Genomic DNA, 24,443 nt, shown 5'->3' on the forward strand with positions numbered 1-24,443 from the left:
AGGAAGGAAGGAAGGAAGGAAGGAAGGAAGGAAGGAAGGAAGGAAGGAAGGAAGGAAGGAAGGAAGGAAGGAAGGAAGGAAGGAAGGAAGGAAGGGTCAGATGGAACTTTCTGTTTCGTGTACAGTCCATACACTACATGGAAAAAGATTCCTTAATTCAAAAGAGCAGGTTTACCTTCTGGGATTAGCAGAGCAAAATCTAACAAGATTGTTCAGGGACAGACTGTAATGAGGGCTTCTTGGTGCTGCTCTTTTGTGACAGGCAAGTGATGTTGGTATTGATGGACAACCTGAGCTCCTTCTGTTTTGTGTTAGGAAGGARGGTTGAAGGAATGTCTTGTTARTTTATTTGTGAATTGCTGTGTCCTRAGGAGAAAACAGGCTGAGTTCAGCATCTCCAACTCTTCATTGACATATGGTTCCATTAGCACTTGAACATCTTAATTSCAAGCTCTAAGTGCGGCAGAAGGGTTGTCCCTGGAGCTCAGCCCCTTTTTCCCTCTTTCCAGAGTCAGCACAAGCAGAGATGGGGAGCATTTCCAGCTTTCACTGCTTCGTTTGTAGCAGTGCTTTGCTGTCTGAGAGCATTTTTAGTGAGTAGATACAGTTTGCCTTTATGTTTTTTGATGGCAGTAACTGGCCTTGCAGTGGTTGATGGTTAACTTTTCTTTTTATTGATACATATTTGCACTACAACTAGAGGAGTCCACTTTAAAGAATCTGTGCATGCAGAAGCTATCAAAATTTGATCTCTCTCTCATGTAATTTGATAGCAAAACAGAGCGGGTTGGCTGCAGACAGCTCTTAAGGGCACCCCTAGTACTCAAGAAATCCATTTATGTCTGCATTGGCTATGCAGCTGTTTGTGGTCAGAGGCACTCCCCTCACTGAATTACCTTTGGTTTTAGTTATTTGGCCCTGCATTCAGATTCTGGCAYCAGGGAATAGCATCTGCACCATGTAGAAATGTTTTGGTAATTATGAGACAATTAAATTTAGCTTGTTCCCTTGTTCAATCCTTCTTATGATGTCCAGTGAGAAGACTCATGACTGAAATATTTAACATCTATTAAAAAAAGAAAGAAATGTCTCAATTTTGCTGAGTTTGGGGACTGTTTACAGAACCTTCTGTAATGAGGGYTTCTTGGAGAATGAAATTTCAAGGGACATTGCACCATCAAAACTTCTTCACAGAAAAATATATATCAAAAGTAATTCTAATCATGTATGGTTTTATTGTCATCRGGCCACTGGTGTTAAAACTTCCCATGTGCACTCAAGTATTTGAACAATGTCACCTAAGTTTAACCAAACTGATGAAATAGGATTAACAAGGAAATAACAAGGATGGTGGCTTTATCCACAGTCATCTTTACCCTTCCTTTAATTTGTTTGTCTTGGCAAGGCTTCTCCAATGAGATATGAAGCAATTGCTTACTCTTTTTTAAATGTCATGTCAGATATGGAGATAAAAGCCACCAGTTGGACAGATGGAAGCCATAAACCCGCAAATGGCTAGAAACACTCCTTTGTGTAATGTTGTACTCCTTTCCTTTTATTTGCTCATTAAGAGTTGTGATCCATCTATTGATGAGGTTTATGACCACCATTTCAGGGTATTTATGGGCCTCACAATCTTTTAATGAACTCATTTTTGCAATGCTCTTCTCTGTTTGAGAAATGCAACTATTTCTGCCTAACAGATAGGTACTCTCACAGTATCTGCCTTGCCCTAGTTCTCCTCACAAAGGCATGACATAGATTGGGTTGTCCCCAGCACAGCATCCAAACTGCTGCATTCCTCCTTTTGCTTTTGGTCTTTGTAAAGTTCCTACACCAAGGGGGAAGCACCTTCTGATTAGGGATCTTTAGGCACTTTCACAGTAGCAGTAGTAGAAGTAATGTTAGAAACGCTCAGTGGTGGTTTAGCAAATGGTTGATGAATGCAGCCATTAGGAAAAATATTAACACAGTTTTCAGAATCTCAGAAAGTCTTCACCTGTCTGTCCAATTTTTACTTTACAATTAGTTTAAAATACAGCTGTTAAGGGAATCCTTGAACAGAAGCAAATGAAGTGATCCATGGAACACCTAAATCACTGATGGATAAAGAGTGAGGTCTTAAAATAATGAGGTTTAGTTGATACACAGAACCTAAAAGGCTGGGATTTCATCCACTGTGTACTGCCCATGCCCTGGTGTCCTTACTTACAGACATAGGCACCATAGAAAGATAAGTGGCAAAAAGATGTTCCACTGAAGCTAATCCATTTTTATAGTGAATTTTTGCCTGACAATATTTAGTCGTGCAGAACTAAATTTTGATAACATGTAATTCAGTAGCATTTTTGCCATTTGTTTTGTACTGGAATCAGATTTTTTTCTATAGAGAGTTCAGGCAAGTATTGTCTAAATAARAGCATAGCACAGTGTATTAAATAAAGAAGAAAAAACCAATGTTGACAGGTGGGAAGCAGGAAATAGTTCTTTAGTAGAGAGTTTTTACAAAAGTGAGGTATCAAATAGGGAGCAATTCATCTTGGGATGTGTTCTTTCAGTATATCAAATTATGAATGATAAGGAGGGAGATGTAAACACCAAGTTAATTAAATCCTTGGATGATGCTGGACCAGGAAGGATAGTGTATGTCAGAGCAGATGGAATGAAATTGCTGAATCATCTGGCAAATTTTAGGAGATGGATGGAAGAAAAGAAAGATGGGTTGGAAAAGGCAGAAATGTCAGACAGTTCATCAAAMGAGAAATTGTTGAATGGGGAAGACTGCCATGACGTGGGGAAATTGTTAGGATTATAATTTTTAACAGCCTTTTGTCTATGTGTATGAGAGTATGACCTGTTAGAATCATWGAATCATTAAGGCTGGAACAAAACTTCCAAGRTTATTAGTCCAACCTATCACCAAACATCACTAAATTAACTAAACCATTGTACTAAGTGCCTTGTGCAGTCATTTTTTAAACACTTCCAGGGATGATGTCTCCACCACTTGCCTGGGTAGCCTGTTCCCACCCAATGTTTAACCATCCTTTCAGTGAAAAACATCTTCCTGATGTCCAACCTGCACCTCCCCTGGCACAGGCTGAGTCTAAGTCCTCTGGTTCTGTCACTGGTTGCCTGGGAAAAGATGCTGATCCCCTCCATYACCTCAGTGTCTTGAAATGAGGGACACAAGACTGAACACAGAATTTGAGATGCAGCCTCAAGTAAATTTAAGCATTAAGCTAAATTAAACTATCATCCTTTATCTCTTAGAGGGGAGTTCTGAGAATGTGATGGTATCTGGTTTCACCAAAACAAAGAGCATAATTGAGAATGTATATGACATTCTGGAAATGACAGTGGATAAGCATGAGGGAGATGGGATTAAAAGTCTGGACTTCTCCTCCTCTCTGACTCATCAAAACTGTYATTTTAGGTTAGACCTGAGGCACAGTCCTCGGATCTGCTTTTCACAATGACAATGAACACGATGGGGATCAGCTTTACTGAGTGTGGACATGGAGGATGCTGATACTGTGCAAGAGCTCTCACGTGTCATGATTTGTTGTGTACAGTGATTAGACCAGTCACACACAGTGGGTTTCTCTCTGTACATGCAGAGCATCTTCAAGGGTCCTGGTCAATAGGATCTGGTGTTGAACCTACAAGAGAGTCTCCTTTGGCTTAGACCCTGATTCTGTGCCAGATGAATTCATTCTGCTGTGATGCCCAGCCTCTRTCCTGTTCAGTGCCTTAGAGTCACCTTGCCCGGCAATGACGTTTTGCACCCAGTGGGTTGTAGACCTCAGGATATTTATGAAAAGTGAGGGAGGAAAGGGTTTGGAGAGAGTTAAGTATTTGCAGTAATTAAACACTAGTCCCCTCTGTGTCTCACCAAATCTCTCATCTATTTTGTTTGGTGTCATTGGTTCTATGTAAACTTCTTATATATAACTCATAGAGAAGTGCTAAAAATTAAGGTTCTGTTAATATGAGTCTTCTTACAGCAGATAGAAAAGTAAGCGCTTGAAGGAATTTAAAAATTCAAGGGATAAAAGTTTCTTTATTTTGAATAACCCAAGGTGGCTGCACAGAGGCATCTTTGTATGGCCAGAAAGGTAATAGCAATGACAGTGCCACCTATGAATAATAATATCAYTATACAGGGCCTTGGCAGGACTGAAACTGGAACGCTGCAGACAATAATAGGCCATTCACTCTGGAAAACAGAACTGGAAATAAGAAGTTGGAGCACATTCAGAGAAAAACAAAGAGGTCAAGATAGTCAGGACTGRATTGAGCTCATCTATGATGTAATGCAGTATATTTTCTGGTAGATGATAAGCTTCTGCCAGTGAATCTATATGCAGACTCATCTATAGGCKTCTGTTGACTTCAAAAATTCCTTCTCCAGGTTGGGTGATCTCATCATTAATCTGTCATTTTACTCCAACTGTGTATTGTTCACTCTACTGTTGTGCAGGTATTCTTCCTTTCAGTTTTGGCCTTGCCAGTTTTCTGATAAGAGACTCTCAGCCTAAGGAAATGAACTTGTCTGACCATTTCTCAACATCTGGAAGCCATCTGAAGTTGCATTATCACTGTCTTGCAGACCTCTCTCTTCAACTGTCAGAGGAATATTTAGAGAATTTCTTTCTAGGCTTTCTGGCAGCTAAATTCAAGCAAAGATACTTTACAGACCCCAAGCCAGTACTTACTTGCTTCATGAAGAGGCCCTGAAGGAAACTTACTCCAATAGGCACAATCACTAGCCTATATAGGATGTGAAGCTCATGGAGAACATCTTTCCTTAAAGGAAGTATAGCTGAGAGAGACATTTTCTTRAAAAGAGGGTTTTCCAGATAAACAACAGATTTATTTACATTATTTACCCAGTGTAAGTCCTAAGATAGAGGAGAGTCAGCGGTGAGGCATGGCAAATTTTTCTAGGGGATGTRTTACATTTTAGGTAGCATATTTGTGCTTAGGTTTGCCATGTGTTAAGAATCCCATTTTATCGCAGGATTAACTGCCTCGTTCCAGCTACAGAATTTGTTATGAAATTTGTTCTTTGTTTTTTTTCTACATATTCTCTTAATTTTGAATTCTTCATTTCTGCTTAATGGCATCCAAAGAGCCTGAGTAGGCTGGCTTTGGAGGGAACTGTTATGTGCCTGTCCTTGTCCTCTTGATTGATCTGCTGCCAGCTGCCAGCACTCCAGTCAGCTGCTTCTCTCTTCCCTTTTTGTTCTGCAGATACCTAGCTAGGATTATTTTAAATCCTGTACTTTGTCATCCTTGGGATTTGTCATCAGAAGCCACCTTTTCTTTTGCCAGCCCTAAGATGTATTGGAGCTTGGCTGGGAAAGCTTACTAGCAGTATGGATATTTAGCTAGAGTGGTCTTTTTTCCCCAGCCTAGTCTATCCAAGGAAGTTTTTTTCCCCTTCGTATAAAATGCTTCCTGAATATATTCATAGCTGCAAAGGAGCTGCCAGGGTGGGAAACTCAAGCATGTCCTGTCAGGATTTCCCAAATCCTCAAATCTCATATAGTTCTACTCTTATTTCAATCGAAAATACCCAAACCCTGGCTGAGGGAACTGCATTAAACTTCCAGTGCTGGTTAATATGTAATAATTAAAGATGTGAAGAACYTGAAACAGCATCTGAAATCTGCAATGTGGTTGCATCAGTATGGAAAAGGATCGCAGGTCTTTGGTGGTCTTGATCCCCCTCCACGGTCCATTCCTGCTTGTTGACCTCACTCCTGCACTCGTGCTCCACTGTGTTGTGCTTTTCTCCAGGAGCCAGAATAAGGATGTTTGTCCCAGGAAAGTGCTGCCCTACAGCTGYATGGTCCTTTCTCCAGCCACRTCCTGTTCTTTCTCACAGYGTGTTGTGYGAACAATACTTGGCTGTTACTACCAGCAATCCTTGTTTGGCTCCACAGTTATCCACCCAGCTGTTGCTGTTTGAGACATGAACATTAGCCACCTTGCCTTCCAGGCTTCTACARAAACTGGTGCTGCAGGTATTTCCACTGGTGTGGAGACATGGGATGTCCTATATCAGTCTCATTTACTAGGTGAGAAAGAGGGCCAGCACCATTCTACCTCATTGTGGTTGCTGGTCTGCAGCATTTTATCACTYAATGATGACAAATAAATTTTCAGAAGACAATTTACAATAGCTGGTGCAGTCATTACAAATGCTCGTCTTTATTTATTTTTATTACCTCATGCAAAATTGGTAGGACACAAGTTTGTAGAGAGGCAAGGGACTTCACAAAATAGAAACTGAAATTGGTAAGGAGAAAGGTCTACAATTGGATTTCTTATTAAAATAAAATGAAATTGTGTGTTCTTTAATCAAAGGAATACATTTTGAGAACATTTTATATAAATGACCATAAAAAGGTTGCCATGGAAAAGAATCAATGCAACATTAATCAGAATATTGACCCAACAATTTGGTACAGAAAGTACATGTACTTTCAGAGAACAAGGTTGCCTCTATTTGTAATTAGATTTGATTGTAGTTCTCATAGCGGTTTTATAGACCTTTTTAATGGAGTAAATGAATGGTCTAAACTGTTGCTTCTCTCCTGTAATAGTCAGCAATGAGTAGTCAGAAGTATGGGTTCTCCATAAATATTTTAGGCAATAGTTAGATAATTTAGTCAATTCTCAGGAATACTAGCTTGGTCTAAGAGGTTGCTTTCAGACTGCTGTGGGAGCCATGGCAAAGAAGAGCTGCGTTTACAAGGGCGCCCATCGGAGATGCAAGGCTGTTCTCTGTTGCCATCAGTGGTAGTTCCATCTTCTTGCTTTTTTGAACTTCTTGTTCACAGTTAGGAGGTTCTTTGCTTCTTCCCTCCTCCTCCTCCTCACTCCTCTGTTACAAGTCCAGCTCCCAAAAGGTAGTTTTACAACTCTTGCTGCTGTAGTGTTCCAGCCTGCTCCAGTGGAATCTTCTCAAACCTGCACTGTGTGTGATAGGATACCACATATCTCAGTTTGTGATTTACAGCAGGAGCTTTATCCAGGCAAATGCAGGTGCCTGCTCAACTGTTCCATTTTCATCATGGTCATCATGCCTTCAACATACTTCCTCTTGTTAAGGACGTTGTAGAATTGGAATCCTTTTTTAGTCACCTCTGGGCCCTTGAGAGTATAACAAGCTGAAGAAAAGGTGATCGTGTTTTGCTTTGCCCAGTCAGAGAGAAATGAGAGATGTACTAAAACCAATGGTTCTCACAGGATGCTAAAAAGAATAATGATTTGCCTTGTTTTTATAAGAAGAAAATTTGGTGCTAATTGATTCTATAGTGTTTTGAGCCATCCACGTTGTTATAATCAGATATTTCACTCACTGATCAAGGAATCAGCTTCTGTAGAATAGGGAAGGAAACTTTTGTGAGCTCTAGTACATACTGTAAGAATATGTTTGAAGTTGAAAGGAAAAAGTGTGAATAATCAACCAGAAATTAAACTCAAGCAGTTTAAAAAAAATCAGGAAAGGCCTAATGAAACCTGAATTAAAATCATAACCCTTTGCAATCTTTCACAAAACAGTATATGAATTTAATTGGACCMACTGGGTTTTGCAAGCTTACTTGTCTAAGGTGCTGCTGATTTCCTTAATGAAAACATCATCCTTCACAATGTCAGGAGAACRCATGGGAATCTTTGATCACACATGCCAGATGTCACATTTTGTGACACTTTTAAATGTTAAAAAGCTATTGTAGTTTCGGAAATCCGTATAAACGAAGGATGGCATGCTTTGTTCTGTAGCAGTTCTTTTGCAAATGGCTGTTGGTGGTAAAATGCTGTCAATAATCACAACCCCTCTGGCAAATAGTGCTGGGGTGTACACATATAAATTCAGGCTTAAATAATGATATGAAGTATTATATGTTRACTTCAAAAAATGAAGTGGCTGTCTTGACTTTTTGCTGCAAAAATATTTTCAAATCTTGTAAATGCAGCAAGTGCATCTTCTTTGAAAAATAATATCCTGTAATTTRTTGTAGCTAGGCTTTTACTGAAAAACATGAATTGAGCCTTGGACTCCAAAATTTTCTAGAACACTGCAGTAGTCAGTTTTCCTTTCTGCAGGCCTACCATATGAAAGATGGTCTGTGATACAAATTTCAGATTTGGTTGGTTTCCAGCAGTCCTTCTCTGGTCACTGTTATGCTGGTGCCCTGAAGAAAGAGCCATGCAGCAGAGAGACAAACCAACTCAAACTGGAGAAACACGAGACAACAAATGGATACAGACAACAAAATTCAGGGAAACAGTGGCACAGTACTGATSCAGAATGTGACTGAGCTAYAGTGARCACCTCAGRAGMCTGTTKTTTTAGATWCCAGAGGMAAGAGGAGTCTTAAGAAGGAATTTRAAGGGAGATAATGAAATAGCTCTGCAGATGTTTACAGAGATTCCCTCCCAGGCATGGAGGGAAATGTGGGAGGAACATGGAGGCRCTTGTTTGAATATTTGTCATGTGGGGGTGGAAGCCGATATTGTGGGTTATCAGGGAGAGGTGATTGCATCTCTCTGGTGCAGCAGAGTTGGAGCAGCAGGAGARCATAAGGAAACTGCTTCAGCCATCAGACAGTTCCATGGAGTTCTCAGGCTGAATCCATCAGTACTGAGCTGTGCTTTTGGTAGGACAAGTAAAAGAGAAGAAYGAGCATGGGAGAAGGGTTGTTTAGTTGATGTTATTCTGATTTTGGAGAATGTCCATGATGTTTTTATAAGAAATCAGGGAGGGATTCAGCTCCATTAGGTATATTGACTGTGTCATGTGACTGTATCAGGAACTTAGTGTACGCACACAAAGATACTGACACGTGGATCTTAGTAAGAACTGAATACCAAGGATATAMATTCTCATGCTGCWGGTTTAAATCCTTACTTGGTTGCCRCTGCTAAGAGCTTTGCCTCAAACTTCAGTCAGATGAGGATTTCACTTTTTGTGCTCTATGCAGTACTTTRTATCCAAGCATTTTGTTCAGCTTGCAGATGATGATGCTGCTTTAATTAAAATTTCCTACAAGCTCTTGAATTAACTCCCCTATCCATCTGTTATTCCATTAATATCCCAGATAATATCTTACAGTATCCCAGAGAGCCTGGGGGAAAAAAAAATTGATACCATCATTTACTGTTGGGTAGTGAATTACAATGCAAGCATTAAACTTTTCTAAGGGCTCTTACRCCCTGAACTAAAGCATGGTGTTAAGATCCAAGTCCAAGAGTGTGAGCAGATGTCTCCACACATCACYCTGCAGTTCCTTATGGAATAAAATGACTTGGGTCTCAAAAGCAGTACAGCTGCCTRTGTCCCTGAGACAGTGTCCCTTGGTTTAGGGACAGCCCCATGTTAGTGTAGTGGCATTGCCCAGCACTGGAACAAGCTGGTTTAGTGTTTGTTGGGCTATTTTGGTACCACTGCACTGTAGAATGTGAGTGTACTTTAAATAGAAAGTATCTATAAGAATCTTTTTAATAACGTGCACTGCTATTTTTTGTGATGTATTCTGTTTTGAAGAGCTTTTTTTTCCCTCTTTCTGAGCTAAGAAATTGTGCCAGAATAATAAGCAAGAGCACTCCTAAGACTGGAAGYGAATACATGTGAAAAGAAGAACTCATTATTTGAATAAGTTTGCCTGAAGGGGCAATTTCTAAACTTTTAGTAAAATTCCATTCCCTTCCTTCATGTTAATTAAATGAAAGCTGGGGGGATAGGAAAGCATAGCATGGCAGTGTGATATATCTGGGCCACAGCTCAAGAAACGAAAAGTCATCTTACCCCCCTTGGCTTTTTATTGAGTGCTGTGATACTTCATTTTCAATAATGAACTGCTTTTATGCAAAAGTTTTCAGTCCTACAAAATGAAAGGAGGAACATGTTGACAGGAAACAAAAATTGCATAATCTCTGCAGAAGTCTAGGACAGAATCACTGCTCTGTTCAGCCCCTGCCATTTGATATGGCATCAGGAGGTTTCTTCCTTCCACTGACTTGAATAAGGAAAGGATAAATGACYGCTGCCATTGAGGCATCGGGGCCACATTTGTCTCAGTTATAAATTTTCCTCATAGTAAAACAGGACTAAACAGTGCATGTTTATGACCTCCAACAAAATCTTCCAGGGAGATCATGTTATCATTGAAATCAGTCTTTTCAGGCAGTCTGGTGGAGTAGGTTAAAGCAGTAGCAATATTTCTCCAGGTTTTCCCCCATTTCTCTATTTCACACTTGGAAGCAGTGGCTTCTGGCTGCTCTGTGCTGGACCACATGCAGACACAGCAGGAGGCTCTTGGCTTCTCTGACTGTGTCTGCTGTCCAAGCAACTGCTCCTCACTCCCTCAGAGGAAGATGCAGTGGGCAAATAGAAATATTTTGCAGGCCAGATGGGGCTAATGGACCACAAACTGGAGCATTCTGACCAAAATGCATATTTAATTGCAGGTTGTTCCTTGAATTTCTGGCATGCACTGTGCTCAGCTGGTTTCTGGTAACCAGATCTGGTTTTGCATTTTTCCACTCCTGATCATGTCAGTGTTATTCAGAGGCACTCAAACTTTCCAGGAATTGTTTAATCCCTTCTGAGATCAGACATGCATACTTCAGGTAGTTCTCAAGTAGTGTGGTTACATTATGTGGCACCTCCACAGTATATGACTGTTGTCATATCCACTGTGCTCATTTATGGAAAAATGTGCTTTGATAGTTTGTTTTTGTTTCATTTGCTTGTGTTTTTCACTCAGAATGTTGCCTTTAAGTTTGTGTATCCAAAGGAAAGCTAGGGCTGCTTGTCCAAAATGTAAGGAATTTCCCTCAGGTCTGTGCTTCTGTCCTTCATACCTTTAGGGGCAATTCTCTAGATTTCACCAGCTAGGTGGGGGCTGATTAGGGTGACATGAATATGAGGTATGCCAGGAATGTCAGGGTTGCTGGTCTTTGCTATCCAGTTGTTTTGGTTCTTTTTMTTTTTTACATACTCCACTATGCCAAAACTAGATCTGTGTTATATACCTATGAGACCCATGCATTTATGGACTTATGTAATATCACTTGGACTAGATTTATTTATTTCAGTGTTGCTACCTGACTCTTAGCATTTCCCCTGCTTATTTAAATAGGAGATGCTTCTTTACCACCTCAGTCAAATGACAGTGCGAGTTTTAGATCTCTTTGAGCAGCTGCTGCTCTTCTCTGCACCAGCAGTGGTATCATTTCATTAGTGGAAAATAAACTCTTGTTAAGTAAATGTGGTATAAAGTGTTATGTAAGAGGAAACACTTAATGAGCAGATATTTAAAGTTCTGTTTACATGGTATGCACATGGCCAGTTAAGTTTTTCTTGGCCCCATTGCGTAAAAGAATTTATCTGTCCTAAGTAAGGAGTGAATTTATTTTGCTAGTATTTGCATCACACTGGAGCTAACATACCTGACATTGCAAAGCTTTGAGTTTTGCCAAGAGAATATTTGTAGAATGTTTTAGAGACTGTAAATACAGGAAAAAGAGTAAGGCTTGTTTAGGTTGAAGATGGCTTAGTTTTAAGATTTGGTGGCTTAAAAACATTTCCAATGCCTTCTGATGATGTCTGTGGCTGGGCCAGTGTCTTCTCCCTTTCTCTCCAGGTAGGACACCAAGAAAGGAGTTTATAAGATAGGACRTAGTTAAGGATCAGCCTCTGGAGCCATCAGAAACTTGGTAGTTATCTGTGTTCAGTTAAGACACCATAAAAGAAGGAGACTAACATATGAGGCATCAAGATGTCAACAATAGCAGAGATCTGGAAAAAATTTCCTGAAAATGACCATATTGGCCAAAGACACCCAGACAAGATGTTGTCTYGAATGGTGAGATGATGCCAAGGGTCAGACCACAAAACTATAAGAAATGAGATCAGACTGAGAACTTAAGTTACAGCTAAAATCCAGCCCTCCAAAGGAATTAATCAGATGAGGTTTGGAAGGTTTTGTCTGGCAAAAGAGATGTCTTCTCTGCCTTTAATTCTCTGGCTTTTGTTACAGAAAAGCTTACGCCCTTTCATTAGGCACAAAATATGTGCAGCTTAGTTGTGCAATAGTACCAGGGTCTGTGTGTGTATGAAACCCATGAGTGCTGGAGCTTTTTAGTGGACTCAGGCCAAAACCTGAACTAGCTCAGTTAACYTGAGGGCAAATGCTGCTGAACTCAGTGCTGGTCCCACCACACGTGTTTGTATTCACCAGTTACAGGAACGTGCTGATCTGGTCACTCATACACAGAGCAGACCTTGAGTAAACGTCCAGTTCAAGTGCTCTTTATAGCATTTTCCAAAGATGAATCTATTACTGAGGTAAGATTTGCAGTTGGTTTTCCTTAGGTAGAATAGGGTGTATGAAGCCTTAACAGCCCATAAATTTTTGAACCATCTGTGGGTGACCCAGATTGCCAGCAGTGTAGGAAAGATCTTGTATGAGGTCAAACTTCTGAAAATACCTAAAGCTGATTTTTAAATTATAGTCAACATACTACCCAGTAGTCTCTGAAGTAGTAAAACCAGGTTGGAAATGGGACACAGTTTCCTAAATAATGGTTAAAAACAAATGGACAAAATGGTTATAATATTGAGAGGTGTRAGTCAAAGGGGAACAACTCAGCCATTCTCCCTCTTCAGAAAACYTGTATGAGATGAATCTCCTGGGCAGCCTTAGCCACATTTTTTTCTTCCTATGTATGACCCACCAAGTTGTTGTTTCTAGCGCAGCCCTTTTTTTTGCCCTCTAATACCAGACTAAATAGGAAGCCATAATTTAGACACTTCCATTTTTTTTCAATTAAAGGCAGCTTGTCTAGTCATAAAATGTGCCAAGAGATTTTTAGATAACAGTTTTTCTTACCACCTGTACATTTATTTCTGTCCACATAAATCTTTCCAGGAAAAAGATTTTCACATTCTGCATCCCAAGACCAATAAAAATTTTAAACAAATTATTTGTAGGGTTTTCATTCCAGCTTTCTCTTTTCTTTCCCTTTCTCTGATCTTAACAGCTTTCTCTAAAAGTGTGCTTTTTGCTCTTCATGCAGACTGTACGTGGATGGACCTTTTGGAAGTCCCTTTGAGGAGGCCCTGAACTACGAGGTCAGTCTCTGCGTGGCTGGAGGTATTGGAGTTACACCATTTGCATCAGTACTCAACACRCTGCTGTAAGTGAGCTTAAGCCTTTAAAGCCGTTTTGCCCCAGTTAACAGTACATGGCAGAAAGACTTCAAGGGTCTTAGAAACCTTCCACTGGCATAAACAAATGATTCCTTGAAATGATGTAGAGGACTGGGATGTCCCTGAAGGCCATAAATCCTCTCATGCTGACTGTGTAACCCGAAGAGTTGGGGCAGAGCTGTGCCAATGATGCACCTGGACTGGAACAGTGTCACCAGCCCTTGTATCCTGTCTCCAGCCTAGCCTGTGATTAATTATGCATAGCCCTTCAGCAAGATTTGTTCCCCTAGTTCCAGCTTAGATGAAGCTGTGCTCATCATATAGCAGTGAAAATTGCTATAACAGTTTTTGGGAGTCAGACAGTTGTGACTATATTTTTGCCGGAAATGCAGGATCAGCTTTTCTGGTTTGACTCTTTTAAAWGTCTAATCTTGGAGGTTTTAACAGAAAGGGATTGACCTGAATTCAGGTAACATGCAGATGTTTAACTCCATTTAAAATATTAAATTTTAGGTGTGCATTTTTCTATTTTCCCCTTCTTGTTTCTTTCACTCTCTTTCTTTAAATTTTATTTAAATTTAAAGCCTTTGACATTCTATGCAGCTCAAACCTTTCATATCTTGTTTTTCTGTCACATTGACAGCATGGGTCCYACCAAATCTTATGCTATGTGAAATAGGCTTGCTTTTATGATTGCTACTATTTTTTTTCTTAACCTGCTAGAGTTATTGGTTAAGAACTCCAGTCACAGGTTAAGCGCCCCCATTTCAAAGGCCCAGTATAAAAGTATAAACAGCCRGCCAAAGTGGCAAACCTTCCCTGAGGTGCTGAGGGYTAACTGGCTTTGGGAGGGCTTTACAATGCACTTCGTCCAAGGTGAACGTGCCAATGGTCAGCTCTAACTCCAGAGTGAAGCTGAGATGTGGGGTTTAAATGCTGTACATGTTCTTCTGTCCTTAATCTGGGCTGGACCTGACAGTGCTAAGCGCTCCTGAAAGTTATWAGCCTCATGTCTCATAGTTCTGCAGCCCCCAAAGACCATCTTGGGCTCCCTCATTTTCTTTTCTTGAGAGCATATGGATCATCCTCTCAAAACCAGGGTATGTTTTTGTTGAAATCCTGGGGCTCAGGTGGATAAAATGACTGTTTTCCTTGTGATGTATTATCCCTGATAGTGTTTGGCAAAAATGTCACGGAACACAAAGATAGGCCAGCAGCAGATAATTAGATGTTTGCCCCTACCAGTGTGTTATCAAYGGCTGTAGGAACTTTCTCAGACACTGCAAGAAAATTGGAGCATCCAAAGGATTTTGCAATGCTCATTTATCTGCATAAAGCCATAAATTGACTTCCAAGGAGATAATTCCATAACGTGCCTTTGTAGCCACCCTTGTGCACTGTGCAAAATACAGGGGAATCATTCTGAGGGAAAGGAACGGTCTCAGGCTGCTTCCCTCCTCAGTATTTAAACATCAKCCAGGCACTGGTTCAGTGGATGATCTGCCTGTGACTTTGCCCTGGCTTGGAAGCAGAAATTGGCABCTCTGAACATGCAAACTGCCTCATGATGCCAGTGCTGCAGAGCAGCCAGGCCAGTCCTGTTGAGTCAAGGACACGCAGGTCTGGGGAGATCAAAAGCTTGTCCATGAAATCTTGTTTCCCGCTCAGTTGTTTTTCTGTTATATATACATAATTTGATTCATGCTCCTGCCCTTCCCTCCGCTTACCTGTTGAACCCTATGCCCCATTTTAAGAAATTGTAATGAAGTTTAAGGAAATCTAGAGGCTTTTCTGCACAAGGGTCTGTAAATAATGGCTGTTGTGGGCAGTGTAACAAAGACACATGCAGGAAGTGTTACATATGTGTGGTTGCAATGGGGAAATGCACCTTTATTGCATATTATCTCCTGCTGGAGGTCGACTCAGGCATACATGTCTGGGGTGCTATTTTAAATCTATGCTGCACTTGTTGAAGTCTTGCAGTCCAGCCTCTCTGTCTGGCTGCAGTGTTTCATCACCGAGAGTGGTGCTTTGTTACTGAACTGGGGAATTTCAATGCAAAATGCCTTGCATTTTTCTCTTCTTTTATCCCTTTTTATGGTGAAAGTCACTTATTTTCCTTGCTACTGCTTATARTTCTCTTGTCACGTTTGACCAGACTGTTACCCTTCCTAAGGGCTTGTCTTAGTCTAGGCAGTCAGCAAGAAATGGAGAAAGTCCTGTTTGGCAGGTCAGCAGTTTACAAATAAAAGATTTGAAATCAGCACTTGAAAGACACTGCACTCCCCAGTCTGAAAGCACTTTTTTTACTCCTGTGGGGAGTTTACATGAAAGGTGAGCRCTCTGTTCTACATATTGCTGAGGTGCTGCTGATTTTCCATCCTTGCTCCTCAGGACAGGGSTGTGGGGAGGCAGGACAGTGGTTGGAGTCATCACTTACATAGTTCTATTAACCCTTGCTGCCATATACCAGCAGCTCTAGAGTTTGGAATTATGCACCGTGGGTATGGTGAGATGTATCATGAAACTTTTCCACCAGGTTTGACACTTAGGATTGACATTTGAAGTGAAGAAGCTATGGTCTTCTCTATCTGAAAATTATTTTAGAAGGAAATGTAGGAAGCCATCTGTGCACTGACCATATCAGTGATGAGAACAACAAAAAACAGTGTTGGCTATCTAAGAAAATGCCTCCTGAACACTTGTGCTTTATTTGAACTCGGGATATTTTTTATTTCTGTTTTCTATCCCAGTTCATTCAAATCCTTCCTTTGTGCTTTTTTATGTTTTAATTCAATTAGAAATCTGACACGAGAGTCCTGTTTTTCTAAATGCAGTACCAGAATCTGCCCATGGCTGCCCTTTATCCACCAGCTTTTTGTGAGGTCTGTRAGATATCACACAGTTCCCTATTGCAATGGAGCTTTGATTTGATTTGGTCTTTGTGATTTTGCTACAATATTAGTTATAACCAATCAGCGCCTTTCATATATAAAGGCAGAATTAAGTCCTGATWTTAATGCATTTGCCAATATTTTCCATTTACGGGCCACGTTATAAACAGAATAAAGATGTGACATAATACASTTGAACTTAGAATGTCTCCTTTGCTTTGAAATAAAAGTTTGGTGGTGATACATTAATCCATATTTTCTGCTCAAATCATCTGTATAGCTGACATCTTCCTAGTGTGKAAGCAGTAACTATGATGGCTGTTAGCTCTGAGCTAGAGATTTAACATTCTCAGGATCCTCCAAATAGACTGATTGGTCAATTCAGTGTCTGATATATCATAGCTTGAACAGCAACTTAGCAATTAGCTTCTAACGGAAATTCATGTTTCCTTAGTGAATATAAAGCACCCTAATTAATGTTTCCTTTTTAAATTATAATTTTTAACTACCCACACATTTTATTTTCAAGTGACGGCTGGAAAAGCTACAAGCTCAGAAGACTCTACTTCATTTGGGTGTGCAGGGACATCGAGTCTTTCCGCTGGTTTGCAGATCTGCTCTGTATGTTGCATAACAAGGTAATAACGGGTGTTGTTAGAAGGGATCCTGACGATTTAAATGCACTGTGTGCCCACATCACACACTGGCACTCTGCAGAGAATGGCAGCTGTGCTCAAAACAARTGAGCTCCAGCACTAGTTCTGCTTGGGCTGCCTGATCCAGGCTTCCTTTATTCTTGGAGCTGCACAGAACAGTTTGAGTATCTGTCACCAGTGTTTCAYGGCACAGTGGTGCCTGTACCAGTAGTGTGGACACTTACCTGTGTCCAGGCTGCTTTATGAGATGGAAGCAGCAGCACATGGGATTTGGGAAGTCTTAAGTGGCCTTTAGTCATCTGGCTGGTTAACAGAGGGAGAAGGGAGTGGGATTTACAATTTCAAGTGTATTTTAAGAACCGTGCAGCTTCCTAAAATAATATTTTTTACACAGCATGATATGTGCAACACTCACAAAGGGGTGCTGTGCAAGCATATCCTCTTCRTGAAAAAGCTTCACTGGTTCTGAGACCCATGCCCCTCAACATAGTAGGCACAAGTGACTTCATGCTTACATTAAGCAAAAGAATATTATTTCACTAGCTGTTTTTATCATCCTCCCAGCTTTGGCAGGAGAATCGGCCAGACTATATAAATATCCAGCTGTACCTCAGTCAAACAGATGGAATACAGGTATGTGGCCAAATGTTGTTTGTAAACTAAACTAGACCTTGGAGTAATAGGCAATGCAAACTGTCAGTCAAAGGCAGAAGAGGATTACTGCTGATGGAAAAAACAGAGGAGGCCATGAACTTGGGTGACTGACTCATTACTAGAGCAAGAGAGCCAGTTCATCCCCACAGCATTAAGAGTCTAGTGCAGTACCCTTAACATGATTAGGCGTGGGCAGAAATCCATATCTTCCCTTTCTAGGAATGAGGTCCTTCCAGGTCAGGCCACAAACCAGACAATTGGCCGTGTTCGATGGGAAATCTGCATCGTTTCTGGGATAAGAACCAAACCAGAATAGTTCTAGGAACTGGCAAGCTCAAATCTTCTTTTCCTATATATATATATTGAAAGAATCCAGCTATTTTTAAAAGCTTTTTATTTCATTGCCTCATATATAGACGAAAGGTAGAAATTTCTTTTTGTGTAAGACTAGAAATTRTACTGAACTGGCAGTTGTAATGTATTGCCAACCCCAAGGCTGGGCTAATTCCCCAACTCTTGGCATCTCCTGTAACTGTTTATTCTTGCAATCTTCCTTTTACATTATTTGGCACAAAAGCCTAGGTGCAAGTCTTTACTGTGCCATGTCAGGGAGGTTTCCATTGACTGCAGGGGGCCCAGAACCAAGCCTAACATTTGCTGCAGAACATGAAATGCAGTGAGAAACAGTGCCCAAAGGGTTTTGATTTGCCTAGYATCAGGTGCAGATAGCATAATATTCACAGCTCTGATAGAAACACAACAATCCTGTAGTTTATATTATGTGATAGCTGCAGTAGTTATGACTATGACAAATGCAATTCCTAGACAACATATGTTGATTGAAATGGAGTGCTTGAAAATGCCTAATTGATAAACCTGGTGTGAAGGTGTTAAGTTGAAATTAAAACCGGAAACAAGACTGCAATGCAAACAGCRAAAGTGAAATAGTCAATTCAAAGGAAGTTTTCTGATAGTGTATAGTATATATAGTGTTACTAAGTAAAGCAGCTGTTGAGTTTATTTGTCAGCTTTTTGGTTGAAATCTTTCTTTAAAGTCATTTTTTTGTGGCTGTTTCACAAAACTGCCATGACCCATGATGCTGTTCATAATTGCTCAAGGAGTTAAATCTCCGTGGCCATGCAGGTGGTGTGTTCATTGCTCTTACTCCAAAGTGCTGGCTGCTACCAAAATTGGGGCAGTTGCACTTCGTGCTCCCTTTGTGCAGCAGCCCTTGTTGCCTGTGGGGCAAGACCCCACCCCAAAGCCTCCTGTTTCTAAAAGCCCACAGGAGGATGAGTTGGCCAGGATGGTGTGAGCAATGTTTTCAGTTGTTCAGCCATGGAGGGAATGCAGCAGAACATGGAACTCTCTGCCTCTTGCTGTTTTGTAGGACAGCAAACCAAGGGCTGTGCCCTGCAGTGGGAGGGCATTTCACCCTACCAGAATGCTGGTGAGTTGGCATTCTGGAATGGATTGGGTTCCACCTGGGGAGCAGTTTGGCTGCTTTTTGCTGTTACAGCATCTCAAAACAGCTGGCTAACTACTCTCAGGGAGAAAAGTAAGATTTCCCTTGTTACTTTTTCAGACCTAGTCATCTTAATAGTTAGTTGTACAAAGTTTAAAAAAAATACTTCAGACAGAAATATGATTTTTGCATCAGCAGCATTTCTTCCAGCTTAACATTAAAAGGCAGTCTGGGAATGAGTAATCGGAGCATGGTTATTGTTTTATGGCTTAAATAAATTGGTTTAAAAGTAATGTGGAAATTAATGAGCAGCTGCATGAGGAACAATGTATAACAAACACCAAGGAGAGCCATTGAAAAGGTACTGAGCAGAGGTATCGGTGCATAAAATGGCTGCAGTTCTAATCAAAGCTGTTTGGTACCTACTTGAGGTTTTGCACCTCAGCACTCTGGCAAGTCAGCCAATGGCAGAAATGGGAGCCCTGGGTGATATCAGGCAATTTGCAGATCAGGCAGAATGAAGTTTTTTGTTTCTTGCAGAAAATAATTGGTGAAAAATACCAAGCTTTAAACTCGAGGCTTTTGATTGGACGACCCCGGTGGAAACTCTTGTTTGATGACATAGCAAAGTGCAATAGGAGGTGAGTACTCATCTGCTTGAGGGAGGCCACAGTTTGATGGCTGAGGGTAACTGTTTGTAGCCATGTTTGTATGAAAATATTCCTGGGGTTTATCTTGTTGAGAGATAGCTTATACAAATGGAAGCACTTCTTTTTTTTTTACACTCAAATCAGTTCAGCTTTTCATGCAGCTGATATATTCAGTGGCCCAGAAAATAAAAGTAGCAGACTTCCATCTCACTGCATGGAGATTGCAAATGTTCTTGTCCGTGGCAATGTCTTGCTTTCAACACATCTGGTTTTATATATAAAGTTACTTTTCTTAGAATCATTGTTTCGTGATTTGTAATGCTAGTGTACAAACAGAATTCACAAGGAAGAATTTGAATGACCTGCATTGTTTTTATTCAGGGGCTGTATTGTCTTTGGGTATTTCTGGCTACTTTTTATTATCTGTTAAGACCTGGCAATGCCTTTTTACTGTGCTAGGAAAGGCTGAAACAAGACAAGTGTAAACCAGAGAAGACATGAAATGAAACTGTGGAATCTCTTAGTCCAGATCCAACTTCGTTGGTTGAGTATTTTAGCCCCACTGCCAATATGTTGCCTCAAAAGCTGATCTGGAAAAAGGGAYCATGTGAATCTTCCCTAATCCACTTCTGGCAAAGTCCTTGGTGTGGGAGAAGCCCCTCTGAGTAGCTGTTGATGGTAATCTGCGTGCATCAGGTTGAGAGGTGCTCTGCAGAACTTTCCTTCAGGAACCTTCTGTCTTCTCTCGCACTTGCAAAGTGAAATCTGCCCATGGCTTATTGACTCATCTCCTCTGGGGCTGGATATGTCTAGGGGACACTGATCCCTGGYTCTGGAGAAAAACTGAGTGCCAAGYGTATCCCTGTGGGCAGTGTGAGCTGCTGACAATCCTTGTCTTGGATTCACGTCATAGAGGATGTTGTGAACAGGACACCCCAAAGGCTGCTGGTGTCTGGTAGAATTCTCACACTTAGAGAAGGGGTTTAGAGTAAAGAACCATTGGAAAGAAAGGGAATAGAATTCAGAGAACTGAGCTGACTCTGGGCTCAAAGATCTCTGCATAGAAGACTGTTGACCTTTTATGCTCTGCTCTAATGTCTTTTTTCTGTTTAATTATGTGAGTGCAGTTTTAAAAGATGAAAATTATGAGGTTCCTGCCACTGTCTTCCAATGACATAAAAGCACATAATATAGATGAGGCTAGTAATAGTAGTAGTCATACTTGCTTTTTCTTTCTTGCTTTCCATTGCATTACTCCTACTTAGATTTCAAGTACCATTTCCTCTGCATTTTTACATCATGTCTTTAAATTGGGCCATTTTTACCATTTTAGAGCAAGATGTCTTTCAATACCTCAATGATGTTCTGGTTCTTTGGATTACCTTGCTAAGATGTAGGCTTTGTCACTCTTTTTCATGTCTTTATCAAGGTTTATACAGGTCTGTGCCTACAGATGTAGTTACTTGTAGCAATGCACAGCACTGAAGCCTGTAACAACCTCAGCTGTCCCACAGAAATTTACCTTTGTCGGTAATTATTCTCTGTATTTGCTTGGATGACACAGAAACTTCAGTTTTCCCCTGTAGTCCAATTTCCAGGTCTGTTACCAGCTTTATTTCAGTTCTTATTTCTCTGTAACTTTCCACCTAAGTGTCCCTGCTGCTATACGGAGACCAAAAAAAAACCAAACTAAAGCAAAACAGGTCAATCAAGTTGTCTCGAACATCTGGTGCCAGTGTTCAGGCTTTCACATTTGCARTCATCCCCTTGGGCTTGTTTATGGGCAGCCAAGATATTTTCTAGTTTTTATCTTGTGATTTTAGGAAAAGCTGCATATAAATAAACAGGCAGCTGGCAAAGCTTTCACGGTTCAGCCATCTGATTGCTGTGTGCTTTGTGAATTGTTGCTGTTGTTGCTGTTTGGGTCCCAAATAAGCAAAGTGCATTTGTAAGTGTCTGAGCTTTGCCAGACCTTCAGAGCGTGACATGGGACAACCCAGCATCAGGTTCCTGATYCTTTTTTTAAAATTTTCTGGAAAAGAGGAGCAGACGCGTGCCATCTACTGTTCGGATTTCATACGACACCTGCAGACCCAGCAATCTGCATTGGAGCAGTTACATAATAAATTATTGGTCTCTTTTTTTTTGTGCCTTTTGTGGGGGGATGGAGCAGCAGCCTTGTTCCTGTTCAGTTTTTCCTRGATGAAAAGCTTGCACCGTGCTCGGTTTGCTTAGGTCAAATGGGTGTGTGCTTTTTTTCCAGGTAGAGAGCAACCTAGAAAAAGAGATGAATATCTGTAGGAGAAAAAGGCATGGAGCTCTGTGATACATTTCTCATGTGCTGAAAAGGAAAAAAAACCTCTCTCTAGGAATGAATGTAGGATTTAAAACGGGAACATTTCAAGTCCTGACTGTCCTCTAAGTGTAGCAAAGTATTTCACCTCCTGCTGTTCATAAAATGGATGTAAGAATACGTACCAACCTACTCATTGCACAGGAATACTGAGGAGTTACTTGCTTATTGCTCTGAATTAGTAAATCCTATATTGAAGTTTATAATTATTACAAAGAATGGCCTATAACATAATTTCCTTAACTGTAAACATGTTAGTGGTATTAATGAAGATTTTCAGACACAGCACTACACAGCTGCCTGTTTTCACCTAAGCCACCAGTGAGCATTTGTCCTAAACAAGTGATAAACAATGAAAGCCCATCAGCTCAGGGTAGAGCTGCTCTTGTAGTAGCTTCTCCATCCACTTTCCTGTTTGTGTCCCAGAGGCAGGCAGGAGCCAGGTGAGGCAGGGAGGGAAGCATGCAGGCATGGAGTGAGGGAGGAAGGTCGATGGTACATCAAGGGGTGTCCAGACTCCATGCTGATGGTGGGTATCCCAGGAAAGGAGTCTGAGAGCACAGAACAGAGACTCAGCTGGGTTTCAGGTGACTTTGTTGGCCATGGGTCTCTTGTGTGACTTCAGATGAATCATTTAACCTTTCTGTTGTACTGATTATTGGCCAAAAATTCTGTATACCTTGGAAGGATATTACTGGGGTGGGAATATATTGGCAGGATGTGCTGCTTAGACGTGTATTTACTTTGTTGGCTGTTTATATGTAGTGAAAGGGAGAGGGGCAGCCAAACTCATTGGGGTTTATTTTATCAGTTTGCTGTACTAATTAGACTAAAGAAAAAGGAAAAGAAACAAAAAAAAAGGAAAAAACCCAGCAGCAACATTAATTCTTTCAATTAAATACACAGTAGAAGACAGAGTCTTGCTGGCAGCTCATGAATCCTTTTTCTCCAGTGTGTGCAGATTAGAGGGAGTTCAGAGTCTGCAAGTGCTGAGGAATCTTATTTGAAAGCAATGAGGAACAGCGCTCTCTTTATTGCTGCAAACTCACCCCCCAGCACAACACTCTTTTGCCATTAAAAGGAGTACTGCCAGGACAGGRAAGCCCAGCAGATAAACATAAGGGTGAGAAAAGTATGACTTATGGCTGTTTGCCATGGATTGATATGAGAGATGATGTAATTGAAAGCAATTCAAATCAGCATTGTCAAGTTCCTGGGCAAGGTTACCATTGCAGTTACCTGTGTAACTTTGTGATGCTTTTTGTGTGTTTGAGCGCTCAGTTGTAGCCCCCCCGTGCTGCTGTGCACTAGGACAGGGTGCATGCCAAGCTATCCCAGCAGCTGCCTGACACCAGACATGGACACTTGGAGTATGCATCAAAGATTTCTTCTTGAGTGAGTTCCTTTCTCTCATCAAACACATGCACAGGGAGTTTTAAACGGAGTTTGATTATCTTGCATGTGCTGAAATATCGTATGTTAAATAGTTACTGGATAAAATACTGAAACAACAGTCCTGGAAGCAGGATCCAGAACTCAAATCTTGAGCATCTTGGTGAGTGCTGTAGATCACAATACTGAGAGCCATGTTCCCTCCTGTAAGCTTTTTCTTCATCCTGCTAAATCTTTAGGATCTTTTTCTGTAGTGGCACGATTTCAGCAGAAGAGGATGCATTTYTTCATTATACAGAAAAGTCAATACTGCATTGTCTTTCCCTGCTCCTTCCTTTCCCTGTCCTCATCTTTCAAAAAAAGGKAGATGGTGGATATCATGAATGGCTCAGTCCTGCTGTGGTGGATGTGCTTTGTTCTGTTGGCTGCAGTTCTGAGCCCTCAGSTGTTGTATGACTGTGAGTCGGACTTACAGCCTATTTTTGAGGTGCCCAGAAAGCAAAGAGCTGTTGTCAGTAGAGTGGTGTGAAAAAGTCAGGTTAACTAATGAACCCTGGCTGAGAGCTATGGGTGATAAACAAAGGATCATACTCTGAATTTGACTTTTCATAAAATTTCCCAATATAGATGTTGAAGAAAAAACTGCATGCTAATGTGAAAGCAAAGCAGTAAAATTATTCTGTTGCTGCCAGAAATAATCACGGGTTAGTAGTGCTCTGTTTTCATTAGTGTAACAAATCACTGTTAGTGACTAGATCTGCTGGTGTAATTCATGAGTTACACTGAGGAAGACTTTACAGTGAGACACATTTTTAACAAAAAAAAATGATTAATCATGGAAAAAAAGATAGAGTGGAAAATAGTAATTTTTCATCATTTAGTTTCTTCAGACTAAGATGAAGCACTTCTTCCTCAGAGTTGTCTTAGTCAGATAATAATAGGATTTGTTGTATAGGATACTTGGGAGAGATATGGTGGCTTCAGTAATCCTAATKATATCATCTGGTGAGCTGTTCTCACCTTAAAATCTACATGAAGTTGGTTTATGTATAATGCCATGATGCCAGAACCCATTTCTGTCTATTATTAGAAGTTACTGTTTATTGTGTATGTTTTTGTACATTATATGTGTATATATGTTTATTAT

General features: G+C 40.7%; 1 protein-coding gene across 1 annotated transcript in view; it reads left to right on the top strand.

Moving 5' to 3' along the window:
* NOX4 (NADPH oxidase 4) overlaps nt 1–24,443 on the top strand; it is a 104,095-nt gene that overhangs the window by 76,000 nt on the left and 3,652 nt on the right. Inside the window, exons 14-17 of the mRNA XM_057373656.1 lie at nt 13,099–13,218; nt 16,655–16,763; nt 17,346–17,414; nt 19,442–19,542. Coding sequence (XP_057229639.1) covers nt 13,099–13,218; nt 16,655–16,763; nt 17,346–17,414; nt 19,442–19,542 — 399 coding nt within the window. The remainder of the gene's footprint in view (nt 1–13,098; nt 13,219–16,654; nt 16,764–17,345; nt 17,415–19,441; nt 19,543–24,443) is intronic.

The sequence above is a fragment of the Malurus melanocephalus genome, unplaced genomic scaffold (assembly GCF_030028575.1).
Source record: "Malurus melanocephalus ecotype Western Australia unplaced genomic scaffold, MMel_1.1 scaffold_204, whole genome shotgun sequence".
NCBI classification, from domain to species: Eukaryota; Metazoa; Chordata; class Aves; order Passeriformes; family Maluridae; genus Malurus; species Malurus melanocephalus.